Source organism: Lethenteron reissneri, chromosome 20, assembly GCF_015708825.2.
Source record: "Lethenteron reissneri isolate LAM-NWPU_2019-01 chromosome 20, ASM1570882v1, whole genome shotgun sequence".
NCBI lineage: Eukaryota > Metazoa > Chordata > Hyperoartia > Petromyzontiformes > Petromyzontidae > Lethenteron > Lethenteron reissneri.
The window spans coordinates 4,513,744-4,532,554 of NC_083798.1; the positions used below are offsets into that span (position 1 = coordinate 4,513,744).

Here is an 18,811-nt window from a genome sequence, read left to right on the forward strand (position 1 = left end):
TCCATGAAAAATTGTGGATGTATAAAATATAACGAGGTCAAGGTATTAAGCGCCTGCAAAGATTATAGTGAAACTACAGATTCCATGGGGGAATATGAAAATGGCTGAGCTTGCTGTCAGATCTTTCAAGGCCTCGACTCTGACATGAACATGTCAGGGTGACTCCGATTTCTGTTGGATATTCCGAGATTGCTTGTTGGGCCCGTGTCGTAGCATCAGCATTTAATCTCTTCTCCCTGCAAGCTGCTTGGCTGAACACCGCATAACCTTGGCATACCATAACTTATACATGCATCCGATTATGATTACATCTAAAAATAATACAATTTTAAATATGATCAGTGTCTGCTTTGTTCAACATACAATTATGTTGTGCCATAATGCCTATGATAGTGTGAAACTATTTCCATCAATCTGCTACTTTTTTGATGTAACATGTATTATGACTATATAGGTCACCCATCTGTTTCTTATCTTATTTTATATTTATAGTTTAAAGAAAAGATAATCATGTTTACAGCCTTCATAGATTTTGTGTGTGTGTGTGTGCCATAATGATTTTTCACATTATCACATACCATCTGTGTAACATTGACCACTGCAGCGGAGGTAAAATATTTCCAGCGGTTGCCAATTTTATAAATTCAACACTGGGGGAGCTAAAGGCTTTGACATTTCTCATTGGCCCTCGTGAATGCGTGGTGGCTACTTTCTCACAGAGAGGTGTCATTTAGCAATCCCCCTCTAAAACCCAAGCTAGCAATTACAGATGACTTGTGAAAACCTGGCATCATCGCATTGGTGTTGAGATGAGAATTGGTTAAAGCAGCTGCGTTGGGATTCAGTGCCATGTGCCAGTTAATTTGCACAGCCAACGGTTGACAGAACACACACGCGTCTAGACGTTTCTCTTCTGGGCAGCTCTACCTGTAATGTTATGAATGATAATTATCATCCTGCTGCATCTCTAAAGATACAAACATTTTCCAAAACTGGCAATGACCTATTCACACGGGTAACAGTGTAAACTACTGTGAAGTAACACACATGAATAAACGCCAGACTTTATAAAAAGCGGAATGAAGCTTTGCTTGCAATTTTTGTTTCAGATTTGCCTACTTGATTAGCCAAGCATCAATTAGTTACATTATAGGCAACCTTTAAAACGTTATACCATTCTTGTCTGATTAATCTACCCTTTGTGCCCCAAGTCTACAACTGTCAGTAATGGCCTACATTTTTTAATATGTAACACATTTTGATCGTACGTTATAAATTATGTGTGATGGCGCATGAGCCTAACGCTGCCACTTTGATCACTGCTTATACGAGATAGCTGTGTTTGCATGACAAATACAGTATTTACGTAGTGATGAATTTAGGTGCTATTGCACTGGCAGTATATTAAACATTGTGATGGGGTTATGTCCTGCATGTATATATATTTAAATCCACAATTTGATTATACCTATTCAGTAACTGCAACTGTTATGCTGTGTGTTTAATCTTAGAATGGTACGAACAAAAATAAGTGATTGATTTTAAAGACATGTACATCCTGTCACCTGTCGAATAATTGCATGCTAATTTTAGCTTCAAAGTTAAATATTTTAGAAGAAAATAAGAGATGTTCTCGGCAAGGCTTTTGTACTCACAGTTCGAGTTCCTCTAGCATTGGATGTACATTGGCATCATAAGTGAGGGATTGTTTATGGAATCGGCACTGTGCTTGGCATGGCATGCAAAGCCTTGGGGTGGATTTCTTGGGATGTCTAGACACGACCAGAAGGTTATGTGAGACATGGTTTTTGTAACAATAAGAACAATACTATTAATACAAATCCCATGCTTTCAACTCATCATATATATCTCAACTTTCATGAACTTTTTGTATTTGGAGGGTTATGAAATCTGTACTATAATGACCTTTTTGTGGTATTACCAAAAAAGTCAACCTTTTTCCTCTCGCGAGCATAGAGTAGGTGAGTATAAGCTGTTGTGAAAATCTACGTGTCTTAACATGTGTCTAAAGAACAACTACTCTTGACTTCCATAAAGATGTATAGCCTTTATTTTGTAACGTATTTTCCTTATCCTTACCCAGAGTTTAAACTCCTGATCCACTGACTGGAAGGTATTCTACATAAAGATAACATTTGTATTGATAACAAGCAAGGCTTCTTTAAACATTTCATTTCATGTAAAAATAGCATTAAGTCACTGGGAAATATGTTTATCACTCTGCATCAAAGCATGGGGTTGGCTATTGGCACATTTTGCATAGCTTGTTGTTTTGAGTAATTGTAAAAAAATATCTTCTATAAAAAATTGCGTAACTATCCGCACTGAAATGTAGGATTATTTAGGAAAACAAATTTATGTTTTGCACATGTGTGACCATTTCTGTCATATGTTTAATGTGGTTCTCTGGTTGTCATCGTATATATCATAACTATGTGACCTCTAACTGGGGCACAAAACCCATGTGTAATGTTCTGCTGTTGATACGTGTTTACAATTATTTTACCCCATATATTAAAATTGTAACCTCATTATCTCGTGTGAGAAGAGCAATCAAGTCCCTTTCTGCTACTCCCTATGGCATGAGAGTTGTTTACGATGTTCCAGAATGACTCAGGCATGACAACATAGCTTTTTTTCCTCGCATAAATCTAGGCTCTGTATTACTATAATAAGAATGGAATTTATAACACTTACAATATTTCATGGACAAAAAAAATGAACATAACTCTGAGGCGTGCAGTCAAGCTCATTGTCTGTCACGCGAAGCCCAGGCTAAAGAGGTGGGTGCCTGAAAGTGTATCTTTAACATTAGGTAGGAATTGAATGCTGCAAATGTGCAGGTGGCATTGCAGATGGAGGCGGCTGCCGTGAAGAGACGACGCCTGGCAGTGATGGCCTTGGGTGTATAGAGAGAGGAGGTTGTGAGTCGCGCTGCAGGACAGTTCTACCATGAGCTGTGGTGCGGTGTGACAGGAGCAAAAAACTAAATATTTCGCACCGAACTACGGTGTACCCTGGCGTTCGTGCTGCAGTTCCACAACCACTGGGACGTGTTCCGGTCCTGTGTGGTACACGGACTTGCCAGCTCGGCCCAGAGTACCATCGGAGCCCCACCAGGCCAACTGGACACTAAATGGGCTTGGACTGGACTTTAACTCTGAATGGTTTATAATGTCAACGCAGAAATGTGGTACACAGCCTATCACACCAGTGGCTGAATTTCATTTTCAAGGTTAGAATTATTGCTAAAGGTCATTGTGGAACACTGGCCAATGTCACAAATGGGTTATTTACGTAGAATAATATAACCTCGTGAAAGCATATTGTAAATGTAGAAACTCACCTTTTTGAAATAAAAATAAATATTTCTTCCTCACCCCCACACCAAGACCACGGAGGGTAGGTTGGGGGGGGGGACCAAGCTGCCTCAACTGGATCTTCATGTGCGCGCGTGGATATCCACGTGAGAGCATGAGGATGGACTCTTTCCTGGGCCAGAAATGAAAGTGAGCAGGGCAGGCAGAGCCTGGTTTCCCCACTGGTCATGGAAACATATCTTAAGACGCATTACCTGTGCAGTATAGTGGAAGGTTAATTTTGGACCTGTCAACCACCTAAGATCTAAGATTTTTTTAATTGCACATTCTTGACACCATCAACCTATTATGCTCAAGAAGGTGGTCTAAATCTAGGATGGCCTGCTTGAATTTATAACTCAAGATCTCAGAAGAGTTTGGATGTGGTCTATATCATCATCAGCCACTATCGATGTTGCAGTTTAATTTTCTCTTTCGGAAATGAAGTAATATGTACAGTAATTGTAATGCCCTGTTTTAGAAGATGAAATGCCCTTTAGATGTTTTACACATACGTAAAAAGTAAGGATATAGGTCCTATTATTTTGTTTGCATAACTAAAAATGTTTTTTTCAGTACTTTATGGCTTGCATTAAGTAAATAACTAAAACATTTTTGTTCTTAACTAACGAAAATAACAGGTAACATTTGGAAAGCCACGTGGTGCCTCTGATATTCCTCCTCTGAGCCTTTTTTGGGGCTGACCTTTTGTCACGGAAATTTAACCTCATGTTTGTATGCACCCTTCTGCAAAAGTTAAATAAAATTGCAAACACCTGTGGCACTTAAAATACTTCAACAGTTTCATACAGGTGTAGGCAATGATTAAAAAGCAATCTTGTTTACGTAAGGGCTATTTATCATCCTGTCTCATCTAGTTGTGCCGCAATATATTGGTTTGCAACATTATTACTGAAGAGAACTGGAAGCCACGGGCATTCATATTAATAATGGGATTGCCTATTTCAGCGGCATGCAGAGTGCATGCATACTGCCACTTTATTGCATAGCGCGCCTGTGCTAAAACTCTTGACAACATAATTCCAATGTTTTTTCGCTTAATCGAGCCTACTAACAAAATGCAAAACGCTAAATACAAGTTAAAATTAATTACATTGCAATTGTATTGTCAGAGGGAATTGACAAGCGTTTTGAGTATAAATCTACGTGCATAGCATCCTCCAAAAAACAAATTTTGCAATAAATAAATTGAGAAAATGTTTAAAATTGGATATTCAGATGAAATTATGTTTCTGTGCAATCATGCAAATGGTAGGAGAATGGGTCGACACTGAGGCATCACACATTTGAGACAATTGTAATGTTATTCACGTTTATTCTGGAAATAGCCTAATCCGCTATGTATTACTAATCTTGATATGGAGGTACCAGTAGCGTGTTTTTGAAATACTTCGTGTTTAGGAGCACATTTGTGAGCCAATTAGGGGAGAAAACACATGCTTTTTAATGAATAGCAGGTGAGCCCTATCATGAGATTAGCCCTACATTAATGATGCTACTGCTGTTACTACTCTCTGGCTTATGCAGGAATGCTTCAAGCCTCTTATATTTTGCCTCGAGCTGTGCACCTCTTGAGTGGACTTCAATCTATTTGTGACCAGGCTAATTGGAAACCAGTGGTTTGGAAACATAAAATAAATTAATGGGTACACAAAGCCATGAGGATCAATAAGGTTATCTTTCATGGAGCACTGAGATTCTGGAGAGAAAAAAGGGCCTGCAGTCAGCTTTAAGAGAATGAATGTCACAGGCAAGCATTATGTGATGACACTACTGTTACCTGAAAGCCCTAGGTTTTTCGGAATAGTTTTGTGATGAGTTGGGAAGACTAAGAATCTAATTGGTGGTAGTATGTGTTAAATTTACGATGGCAAATCAGTTGTAAATTTAACGATTATTTTATATTTTTCCTATTCTGATTTATAATACACTCGTAAATACGCCTTAACATATGTTGCATTCTGTGAAGTTGGTGCACATTGCCTTAAAAAAGGGAAACATGATAGAGTATAATAGATGATGTTTAGGGGTTCTTGTTGTGCTTGTGCACCACTGATAATGCGGTATCTCAGAATAATATTGTGCTAACCTTCAAATATGTCAAAATGCATTACATTTATGAATGGCATATGATGACGGGAAACGTCCTTCAAGTGAAGGGGAATTTTATTTCAGCTATGTTGATGATTTGAAAAGAAGGCAACTTGATACCTTTTCCACTTTGAATACCAAGAGCACTTTTAACATTTGACCAGTTTCCAAGCAAAATTCACAAACGATTAATATTTACCTATGGTAGCTCGCACAGTGCGTATTACACAGATAATATCATCTCATGAAACTGTGGCTTTCAATAACTCTGTCACAAAAACCCTGATTACTCGAGTCGACAAACGCGCCCGATAGTGAAAGTAGCAGCCATGAAGCCAATTGATTTATGTCTTGTGGATAAATGGCTTCTGGAGAAGTGCATCGGCTGGTTTTACAAAGCGAATTATCGCGTATTGTTACTTGCCCATTGCCTGCATGTAGACAATGAGTTACGTTTCATAACACTTGTCGACCAACACGTGCCACAAAAACTGTATGCAATTCTGCATAGTAACGTTTTGAAATGTTACCGTAAGTAATAGTGAATACTATCGTATAATTTACGAGACTTTGTCAATTCGCTGCTGAATGAAGGCCTACCTATATGTATTTATTATGGGGTAAATGCTGAATATATATGATTGCATTTTGTTGGTAACAAATAATAAACGACGTTTCGAAACATTACTCAACGAACACGGCGGAATAGAAGGTGATTGGCAATATACCCCAAAGTACAACGCATTTACCGTCCTAACAATACATGGCATTTAGTGATCTTCGTTTTTGCCTCGTCAGATAAAGAAGTTAAACACCTTGTTGCTGAAAGATTAGTGGTAGTTCCCCCCCACACACCCGTTAGTAAGTATGTGTTGATTGATTTGGAATTGCATGCACCCCCCCAAAAAAAAAACTTTTTTACTGCCATGCTGGTTTTCGTTTTCCCACAATTAAACTACTTGCAATCCTTTTGCATACAATTTGTAACAAAGGCACTGCCAGTGGGCTTTGCCTGCACAATAGCCACGGTTAGATATCATTGCATGGAGGCGCATGGGCAATTAGCAGACTGTGGGGTTTTGTGTGTCAGCCATGCCTTTGGAAAGCACAGCGAACTGATGATTTTCAAGCTCGGCTTTAGGCTAAGGTTGACTTTTCACTGGATTGCACTGCAGTTATTTCTGACAGTTTTACAGTCTTTAAAAAGGATTACCTATGGCGGCATAATAAACTCAGAGTTATAGTGGCAAAGATCATAGGGCGTGCTCTTATGGCTCGATAACGAACAGTAAATCGAAAAGCGAAAATAGTAAGGTGCGCGCTGTGCAGTTGTTCATCATCGATCTTCGTTGACCGAGAGTGCCGATTTACACGATTACCGGGCCCGTTGGTAAGTCAAGTTATTGCAAATGTTTGCTTAATCAAATATTACTGTCGGGACATTTTCGGGCACACGCCCTTTATGGACGCAAGTATAATGTTGGCGGACACAGGGTTACCCAATTACCTAATAACCTTTTTTTTTTACACAAAGAACGCTTTGGTTTAGGAACTGTGTACACTGCAACCTTGGACCCTTCCCCGATGACGAAATTTCGAGCTGTTGCAAACCCCGGCTATAATTATCGTGATGATGTAAGCCCTTTGGAGGTTTCGTGATGGGCCGCTCCCAAGTTTATCACAAATCTTGGGGGGGCAGGTGGGCAATAAACTCGACAGCAGATGGGCAAGAGATGAGACAGTGGCAGCACCGACAAGGATGCGGTTGAGGATATTTGACAACGCACTGTGTGTGTGGGATGATGCTGGGTTTATTCGTGTGTATGTGTTGCGGCTCTCGCTAAATCGATTTTTTTTTCCCACGTCTTGTTTTCACATCTCGGAGAATTGTGGTGCATTACCCTGGGATGGGTGACAAAAGAAACACGCGTGAAATTGCAACAGCGTGGGGCTTTAAGTTACACACAAAAACCACCCGTCAGTATTTCTTGCACATCAGTTTGGCAAATGTTAGAAATGTACCACGTAATGCAGTTTTTATTGACTGTGTTCCACAGTCTTATTTCTTTCACTAATTGATTGTGTTCGTGTATAACACAAATATATATTTTTTCAAAATGTCAACACAATAGACGCAAATTGTCATATTTTTATTTCGTGTACAGCACTGTACTTCTCAAAATGAAACCAGCAACACATTGCTGCAGATGTGCCTTACTGTACTGCGGTGAAGATTAATATGAATGACAAGCTTGTCAAAGCAAATCACAATAGATTGAGGACACTTGACGTCATTGTGGTAATTAAAATAATTACAGTACAGATGTAGGCACAGGTTTTTTTTTTACCCCTTCAGGCAGTTTTCATCACGAAACTAAAATTTCGTGTTATTCAACTTGCACTTAATTACGTGTATTAAAAGTTGTGACCAAAGATAGATTTAATTTTGATTTGGTACTGCAGTTTCTCGAAATTTAATTTAAAATGTGGGCCCTTCCTGGCATTTAACTCCCATTCGTGTGCACATCCCCAGTTCGGTTTGTTTATATGCCAGGTTGTTTGGGCCCTTTGAATGCATTTAGCTTCCGGATTTCCTGGGCGAAATGCCATTCTATCAGCAGCTGGTCGTTACATGGGCGATATGCCTAAAAGTCTGCATCATCTTTAATACAAATTTTGATGAAAAGGTACATTTTCTTAATTGCGTGCAGGTGCTTTTAAGTCCATGGGCTTTAAACTGTGCAAATGATGAAATTCGAGGCAAACGTTGATTTATTTCGAGAAATTTTCACATGAAATGGATAATTGCGTAGTAATGTGACAGCAATTTAAATGTGCTTATCATTATTACATTCCAGTAGCGTCTGCAGAGATTACGAGAGCGGGTGTTAAAAGCCCAGTAAATCACCATCTTTGTGAGAGTAGGTCATATACTGTTACTATCACATATCCCAGGTCCCAAATAAAAATTCCTACAATGACTTATTAGATTAATAACTGGCACTATATGACTCTACGTGTGTCTTTGTACAAAAGCACGTACTTCTACAGACTATCTGTTGACATCTCTTAAGCAGCATAGTTTGAAGGGAGTTATCATTTTGCAAAGGCCAATGGCCCTAATTTTTTTTATACATCCTATAAAGTCATATGTAATACATGCGTATTTTTTTCCTGCAGGAAGTGCAGCACGCAGAATAGACTTATCATCTGGTGGGAATGGAGTGAATCTGCGGTATTTTGCATATTCACATGAACTTATGATCTTGTCTGTCATTTGTTGGTGCTAATTAATTACATTGATGTAACTTCAGATAATCAAATGTAAATAACTACAGTTTACAAATACCAGCTAATCAATTTCAATGAATGTCCTCTATGCAAATCATTTGCGTATTCTTTCATGGTGTAAAAATAGGTTAGGGTGTGGTCTGTAATGGACAACAATTTTGGGTATCCACGAACTGCTGCTTGCAGAACAAATTGTCATTAATGATCATTCTTGGGAATTCTATTTTATGCCAAGCCCAATATGGAATTTAGGAATGTGTGTCAAATACAAAGCGATGCATTATGAAGCCACTTACAAAGATGCAACACTTTAAGTCCATAACCATTAGTTTAGATCCCTATCTATATATGAACTCATTCACATTTGTGTATGCATATACACATGAACACGTGGATTAATGTATGCGCATCAAGTGTCTGGAACTAATGGTTATGAAAGTGCATTTCAATGGTAGTTGAAAACAAACTTAAAAAATCTGAATACTCATCATTTTAGTTCTAATTTACAATTTTAAAAGCAAAATGAAAGACTGCTCCATTTTCTTTTTGCATAATTAAACTACAAGGTCGTCTGCTTCTTTCTTTCATTATGAGTAAATGTTGCCCATAATGTAGAATTTAACTGAACTCTCGTTAGAAAAAATTTGCGCTGGGAACATTACTGCACGTACAACGTGACATTATCAGTGAGACAAGCCTTTGGGACATTTCCCCCTTGTTCTTTGGAAATTAGTTACCGCAGCTTTAATCTTATTCGGTTTCAATGTCAAATAATTTCATATCAACCTGTGTTTGATTATTATTGATTGAAACAAAAGCTAAATCCACAGGGAAAACTTTTCAAAAAGATAATGGTATAGATTATAAACCCACAATTCCTTTTACACTGTAATGATTCAACACTGTACTCAAAATGCCATAGTCCAAAATAAGTAATTGTTACTTGCATCTCATAATTTATATTGAACACTCTAAAGGGAATATTGGTGTGATGATCAACACACTGGATTTGCAATCCAGAGGTTGCCGGTTCAATTCCCTAGTGGCAGTTTATCAGGGGGCAACTATTTAATCTCCCCACCTCTATATACGCAGCAGTTGGGTACATCACAGGTCGCGTATGGCGGCATATAAAGTGTGGCAGCTCACACCACTTCCGTTACATCTGGCCTATGTGGAAGAGCAGGGCAAATACCCTCTGGAAGGGCTCTCTAGAGCCCTCTAAAGTGGAGGCCGTTCCACCAATTGCTGGTGTGCACAGTTATGAATAATGAATCAGTCCTACAACTAGTATATTTTGGACTCTTTTTTTAGTCCATTGCTGCTGTTTTTACTCCGTGAAATAGCACGTTCCATATATTATGGGTGTACTGATTTGTCCCCCGTTGGGACTCGAATCATTTGCGATTCATGGTCAGGGATTGATTAAAGAAACAATTATTTAAAATATGGTGAATGTAGTGATCTCCAGTGGCTCGAGGAGTCATGTGGACCCATTATATACAACGTTTATAAACCCAAAAAAACCCTAAATTCTTTCACATATAATTTGGCGTGTTAATTGTGAGCATAAGAATTTCCGATTAATGAATCAATGCAGCAAAACATCCCTCCTGTATATTTCTATATTTCCACATATGGAGGTGGATGTATAAATAATGCTGTGTTTTTCACGTTTGATTTACAGAACACGTTGTTGAGTATTCTATTGTAACTTTGAGTTGCCCAAAAATGTAACCTTAAATGGGACTGCTCGTTGATGTCTGTTTAAGTCTTCTCACCCAGTGTAACCGCAATGTCGGCCTTGTGACCATTTCGAGTGGCAGTTTTCGGTAAGCACTGTTTATGGAACAGAGGTTGACCTGACACATCTGCTGCGATTTCCTTCAAGCAGTTTAAGGATTGTCAGCATAGTTAGTATGGAACCCAATGGCGTAGGAGACAGTTGGATTTGCTCAAATGTACTTCCGAATGCCACGGTGATTTTCAAGGCTCTTGATTTGGGAGGGTTCTGCTTTGCACATTGTGATAAATTGATGTTCATCTGCATGTGAGTGCCACCCCATCCAATCCTGTTTGTTTTGGGTTTCTGCACACACGTGTCTCATGTTACTTGAACAGTCTTGTTGCCATAGGGTTCACTTGGTCGTGTGTTTGGAACAGAAACCTAACTTCAAAGCAAATGTTCAAAGTATACCTGATGGAGGATTGTGGGGAACACATTAATGCATAAGTGTTCACTAGCTACACATACAAATAATATATATATGCTAATCTATTAGCTCTTTGGCCTTGCAGACTTATGTTAACCAGAAACGTGTTTAAAAATGCAAAGCCGCCTGGCTGTTTGAGCCCCAGAAGGAAAACTTGTCATGAATTTGCACATTTACACAAAAGCTGCTTGTTAACAGAAGTCTTGAAGGCCAAAAGGCCAATAGACTAAATGAATTTCACTTTTATGTGGAGATATGGCATGAAAGGAATGATTTATTTAATTTGTTACAAATCAATGTTGTTGCGAGTATACAAAGTAATCTATTGCTGTTGTTTGTATGCATGTTAACAGCAGGAAGCCTTTCAGACCTTCACGCTTTCCCACCCGATGATGGATGCTTGTGTTGCACCCGAAACGTCGTGATTTATTTTATTTTCTACCTACGTGACTTTACCGAAAGAACCAAAGAGTATGGATTCTTGCAGTTACGAAAGCTTCAAATCAAGATTGAACTTCACTGAATATGTAATGATCAATGGTCAAAAAAGAAGTAAATAAAAAAGATTGCTAACAGCAGGCACAGTAATCATTTGTACCGAAATGTAAACGCAAATATAAATGTAGAAATAGGTTTTCAGTCCGATAACAGGTTACTTTAAGCTACATTTATTAGATGTTATTTATTTCAGCGGGAAGGGCCCAGTAAGGTGCTAGGCTCCATTTCATGGGCATCCTGCGACAACAGTACAGATATTACACAGTCGAGCCAACAATAGTGGTTTGTAAAAAATGTCTTGTTACCTAAACATATAATACAAATTTGGTAATTTCCTTGGTTTGGGCTAATAGTTGCAGATGCTAATAAACTGTGCAGTGAAAAAGTAACGGGACAAAAACAGGAGGCTTTTGAATTCAGCTTTAACTGACTTTTTTATTAGCAGTCATAGATGAGCACTGGAAATGTATAACCTCCTCCAGACAGCCAGCAGGAAGCCACAGACTTGCCCAAAAATGCCCTTGTACGTGCAGAAATGTATGGAAGCCTTTGAATGCATTGACGGGCTTTCACTGAGTTCCTGCAGCTGGAGAAAAACAAACCCATTGCTATTTTTTTCACTATAATAATCAGTGGGTTAAATTGAGCCGATAGATGTTTTATTGTGTTGAGTTTCTGAAACTGTTAAATATATATTTATTGCATGGGTTGCTTTATTAAGAGTTTTTTTATATTGATATTCATTAAATGAGTTGGGTTCCGTCAGTGATATTTATACAGAGGTAATAAATAATCGATATTTATTGATTTTTTTTGTTAAAATCATGACAATCCGTTTATTGGCAAATAATGATGACAGCTACAGCTATATTGGCACTGTATTGCCTGACAATGATTTGGTGTTCCTTTTACCTGAGTTTTTACTCGCAAAATTGCAACAAGCTACTTGATTGTAAAGCATTAATGTATGTGTACGCATACAATGCCATTTGAGGTTGCTTCGCCATTGGCCACATGCATGCATAAAAAAATGTGTTTTTTTGTGGAGAACCGTTTGCAAGCCTTATAAGGCACTTTGGCCTCATTTTAGAGGTGGAACAAAACACAGTGATAATATCTCTGCCAAGAGAAGGGTTACTTACCGAAAGAACCAAAGAGTAATTCCTGCAGTCACGAAAGCTTCAAATCAAGGGTTACTATGTTTATTTTTTGCCATTACACACATGAAAGGGAAGCTATTACACGATTCCAAAATAAGGTTTTGGAAAGCCAAGCCACTGTCGTATGAATGTCCCCGTGTTACCTATCGGCATCATTTAAATTCTCAACCTGTAGATTAATTGAGTAGTGGATTATCGAACGCACGAATGTATATTTCTATTCTTCATCTGTATATCTACCTGTCATAAAATGTACCTGTAATATACTCCACATAATTTATGGAGCCATTATTCCATCCACCTTATGTCCTGCCGGTTCAGACACACAGCATATTACTTGTCGCGTTGTCAATTTAGCCCCTAGCAGTAAAATTTTATTTGAATTTTTTAAAATATAAAATATCATAGCAATGTCTTCTAAAGCCAGCACAGTTGAGCAGAACGGGTGGCACAACTTTCTTTCAAAGGATTCTGTGTTGTCTGATGGCGAATGTCTACCATAGAGGACTGTTTTCGTGGCTATATTTAATTAAACCACGCTGTACTCTGACCTAGAGGCAAACATATCAAAGAGGTATTGCCTTATCTCTGCTTCCTGGATATGCAGGGGCTTTTGCAGCTGTGTACGAAAGCTATCTGTTTTAATGCTAAAGTTAACTTCCGATAGGCTTTAGTAACACTCTTGTTTGCTTCCACCTTCAAAGTCACCACATGTAACTACAATTTGGATACATTTAATATGGCGTAATCCAGTGTTGTTGATTTAAGGTTTAAAACATTCCTTCCATGGATCACATATATACCAGTATGCATACCAAAACTATTTGGTTTTGTCTAGACTTTTTGGCCAAATTTCTTTTCACATTTCTTAGAGTTATTTGAGAGAAGTGTTTGATCTTCCAAAACATGGGCCATTTTTTGACAAAAACATACGTATTTTTTACACCTTTTATGCAAATTTTGAGCTGAGGTTATTTCTTTAAAGGTCTGTCGAGAATTGTTTTGGGATAAAATGCAGATAATGAAAAGGATTGCTGTTCGTCGTTTTTTTAGGTTGTACTTCTACCCACGTGGTCTGACAACCTTCCAAATATTCAAAGCTAATGACTTACGGTTAAAATATTTTGACAATGTTCTTTAGAATCAATTATATTTGTTATGTATTTAACACATGGGCGATTATGGTTTTCACTCTACTATTTCCTGAGGAAGGCAAGTTGGTGTTAATGTCAACAGAATGTCTATGGAAATATTAAGCTCTTGTGATTTAATTTATTAAATTTTTTTACCTACGTGACTTTACCGAAAAACCCAAAGAGTATGAATCCTTGCAGTCACACCAACTTCAAATCTAGAATTAAGCTCTTGTTTTTTCGTTTTTAATTATTAATCTGTTACTCGTTCATAGTTTCATTGCATTGCCGCTTGGAGTTTCAAAGGTAGTATTGAAACTGGTAAAATATCCAAACGCATTTACGCGGCTGCGTATATATGCATACCTGTCAACCCATACGGTTTACCCATATTCTTCTTGTACAGGGAATTTGAGTTTTCAGGTCCATACGGTGCACAGCCGTTTCAATACAGGCAACTTTTTTTTGTCTATTTGTTTGTGTTTCTCCCTTGTGATGGGACTTTGTAGGATGAACGTTGAGAATTATAAGGGCACGGGGTGACTAAAAAGGTGTGAATTGGTCTGTAATAAGGTAGGCACTGGGTTGACAGGTATGTGCATGTCAGTGGGGGCAATTTCTTTGTGATTCGTTTGTTTAGATCTTTGTGAGAGCAGGGGTACATATTTAAGTGGTCTCTATCTGTGTTATGAAGAGGAAGGCCCCTGCCATATACATGTGGAATTTACACCATTGGCTCAGACCTCCATTGGAGATGAATGATGCCCCCCCTATGTTACTTGATTAAGCAGGAACGCACTTTGACTTCACCTACCGCTGATTAATTAATAAATGCACGTGGGCGTTAATGTCGCTTTGTATTGCAATACAATCTTTCGTTTTGCGTGTTGAAGGGTAACAATAGTGACCATTGTTATTGTAAGATAATGAAACGCAATTTCAGTAGCCAGATGGTGGTATGGAGAGGTCTTAAGAGTGTAATAAAAAACATTCCTTCTCAAATTGCAGGTCTTCATATAACATTGCAGCACGTGCAGCAGCAGAAGCAGTACCGGTTGGGTCTGTGACAGTGGGTCATTATGGAAACGTGTGTGTGTGTCATTGCAGCTCCCAAGACGTGCAGCCCGACGCAGTTTGTTTGCAAGGATGGGCTGACGTGCATCTCCCTGGGCTGGCGCTGCGATGGGGAGAAGGATTGTCCCGATGGCTCGGATGAATCGCCGGAGATCTGTAAGCCTTTTAACCCCGTACTGGTAGCAGTGTGGTTTGAGTTGAGAGATTTCCATTCACTTGAAGGCTGTGTTTAAATTGAACTGGATAAGTGATGGCTTTAAAAAATGTCCGATTTACTTACGGCGTAACACAAATGACTACAGGGACAATATATATTAACAGTAATATTGTCAATGGTGTGTCATTATAAGAATATGCAGTGGTTAATGCTTTGATTAAATAGTGGATTTAACTATCTTGTTATAATGCACCTCCACATATTGTGGTGTGCGTAATGTGAATCGCATGATGCTGCATTGTGTTATTTCTGGCCAAGTTCTCCGTGGTTTTGAGTTGGCACACAGAAGAGCTACACGATGTTTTTTGGCAGTTGAACTGAGGAAGTCCAGTTCCGCATAATAAATTTCAGCTTTGCTACCTTTCAAAGGCGTTGGACAGTCTTGTTATGTCTATGACAAGGACACTTAAACGACGAAAACACTTGACCTATAGCAATGTATTGTTTATCTAGTGCCTATCCCTCTTAATGAGGTTTTATTTGACAATTAAAGATAAATAATTAAGAATCTGTGTATAAACCACAATTGCATTCTATTAATATAATTTTACACACCACTAATCGAATCAGGAATTGGTTAAAACATTTACACATTTTGGCAAAGGATGCTGGAAAGCCATCTGTTCTGGCTGCACCTGTAGAGTAATCTTTGTGTGCAAGCATTTCCAAAAAGGAAAGGAATAACTTCGCACAAAATGCACATTGAAATCGAAGCTTGACTCATGAGTGCAAAATATGTGTGAGTACATATTTTGGTTGTATTATTTTTTCAATGCTATGTTTGGATTGTTGACTCTGCAGATCATTTACTTTATACATAATGTGAAAGCTAGGAGAACTAACACTGAGTAGTTTTGCACAACCTATCCCATTCCATTTTTACAGGAGCTATTTCTGTAATATAACAATAAATAACCCGAGCCAGGAGTTTATATTTGTGTGAACAGGGTGCTAGCTTGTGTCTCTCCTCTCATGTACCTAGCCAGACAACAAGAGGAGCTCTTAACGACCTTCATACCAATGTGTGTTTTTTAATCTTTTCTTCTTGTTCTCACTTGCACTCCGTTTTGCAGGTGTGCCGAACGTTTTTCTCATAACTGTGTTTTCTCCCAATAAAAAAAGAACACTTGCATTTCTGTTGGAACACTAATTTGAAAATCACTGCATGGATTTTGAGAGCCACAAAATCCAAAATCTTCTTGGTTCTTTCGGTAAAGTCACGTAGAAGGGAAGTAATAAAATAATAAAAATAAAACAATAAAATAATTCTCACGATGTTTCGGCCACAACGCAAGCAGCCGTCCTCAGGTGAAGAACATGTCTGTCGATAAGACAGAGTCTGAATGACACGTCCTAGGCTTGGAGCATCTATTTAAGCTGGGACGGAGGAGGAAGAGCTTAAATAGACGCTCCAAGCCTAGGACGTGTCATTCAGACTCTGTCTTATCGACAGACATGTTCTTCACCTGAGGACGGCTGCTTGCGTTGTGGCCGAAACGTCGTGATAATTATTTTATTATGTTCTATTTTTGTTATTTTATTTCTTCCCTTTTACGTGACTTTACCGAAAGAACCAAGAAGATGAATCCCTGCAGTCACGAAAGCTTTAAATCGAAAATCCAAAATGTTCTTGGAAGGTCATAAATGGGAAATTTCACCATTTCCAACCAATTCGATCTTTCGTCTTTACGTTGCTACCATAGTAAGTGATTGGAATGATAATCACATTGGATCCAAATCGTTGCCTCTGATCGTGTCTGATTAATTTTAATGATTTTATGTTAATTGTTTTTGTACTCTGAGAAACAGTTTAAACCTTACAAAATGCATTCATTGGCTGGCTGTAAGTATTTTATCACGAAACTAAAACAAATAGATTAATGATAACATTTCAATTATATTGTGAATAAGCAAAAACGAAACTGCAAATCGTATATAAAAAAGGTACAACAGCAAACAGTACATTATCTATCCTAAGAACAGAACACTATCACTCCTGATTTTATTGTAATGCTTAGCTGTAAACATTTAGCAATGCACCCCGTTCAAAATTACATGATTAGGAGCACACTTCAACTCCAGGAATAATTTATTCTCATCTAATTTTTACTACCTCATTTTGTCCTGTCTTTGCGTCTGTCCCCTCTTCATTAACCTGAATATAACAACTTCCCCATAATCTGCATAGGTCATAAATATTGTAATTGATTGTCACACACTCAATCCCATGCATGAATAATCAGATGAATCGATGACAATTAATTCATTCAAGTCTATTGCTGAGCAAGCACCATGGTGATGCACAGAAATATAGTACATTCTACTCCCATCTACAAAGCTCTATTCGGCAGTATTTTCAAGGTATATAATATTTTATGTTTGTTATGTGTTTGATTAAAATGTATTTAAAGAAGCTGTTCTGTTTTTTAAACATGGTTTAAATTGTATCACTAATTTTAAGAGTTATAGTGTATACGATTTATAATGGATTCAACAATTAGATTTCTGATGTAATATGGGGCACAATTTCATTTAAATATCAGAACTACGCATAAATTAATGTTCATCTGTCATTTTTCTCAATAACCATTAAACAACTGCCGGTTAGAAAAATCATGTTTAAAATATATTGGATACATTTACCAATTTAGTTCAGTCGCGGGACACTAATACGCTATATTTAGTAACTGAAATTGTATTGCGAATGTCATCATTATAAATAACGGACATCAGTTGTGAAATTATATTGCCTTAATGAATGTGTGCCATGGAAATGTAGACTCTATGTTTAATTGTAGCTTGAGGGCTGAAAGGGAGAATGTAAATTAGGGAGTATATTGCTATTTATTCCTTCTACTTTACATGCATTAGAGCTCGGCAAATTCTCACGATTCTCGATGAAATTCCAATTCCATTTTTTTTTCAAATCAAATGCAATTCTTAAGAGGATCATTAGAATTGTGGGATCATGGAATTGTTGTAGCAGGGAGAGACCTGACAGTGTTGTAGCGCAGTATCGCAGTCGAGTAAGAAGGGAAGAATGGTCAATGGGAGCCTGTATGGGCGATGCCTAGTAATAATAATACAATTTATAACGCCCGCAATGTTGCGGACCGAAGACACAATTCTGAGGCGTGGAGCCGAGTTCGGTGTCGGATCGCGTCGCACTGTCCGGTGAGACTCGGTTAAATGTCGAGCTGAAGAGATGCACCTTTAGATGGTTTTTGAACGAAGAAAATTATTAATCGTTACAGATGTGAATAGGGGGGATGGCATTCTAGATGACGGGGGCTGTGATGGAGAAACGACGAGAAGCAATTACAGTGCCTGTTTTGCGAGTTTCAAGGCGATTCTGCATCGCACTGCGAATGTTTCTGTGATTCTTCGAAGTGTAAGGCATTAGCAGAGAAGTAGTGTGCAATTGCTCTGCTTTCACCACACGATTCCGGCGTAGCATTTACAGGAAAGCCAGCAGCAGGGGCCTTGGGACTGACCTAGTACTGTCCTTAGCCATAACAAAGCATTGGTAAAGTCTAGGATATGCATGCAACAATGTAGGTATATTTTCCTAGCTTGTACACGGGGCAGCTGAGTGTTTATATAACACGTGGGTGTGGATGAGAATTTAACCAGCGCTGGCCTCCACTGGCGCGTCTAGCCCCCATTGGTCCTTCCGTCATTCATAAACTTCATTGCCGGATTCGGGGTAGAATTGGGATAATTTGCCATGCAT

The 18,811-nt window shown here is 38.3% G+C and overlaps 1 protein-coding gene across 6 annotated transcripts in view; it reads left to right on the forward strand.

Moving 5' to 3' along the window:
• The window catches only part of LRP1 (LDL receptor related protein 1), a 308,287-nt gene that overhangs the window by 72,785 nt on the left and 216,691 nt on the right, over positions 1–18,811 (forward strand). For all 6 annotated transcript variants that reach the window (XM_061554630.1, XM_061554632.1, XM_061554633.1 and 3 more), the window contains one exon: positions 14,895–15,017. In XM_061554630.1, the coding sequence (XP_061410614.1) occupies positions 14,895–15,017 (123 nt within the window). The remainder of the gene's footprint in view (positions 1–14,894; positions 15,018–18,811) is intronic.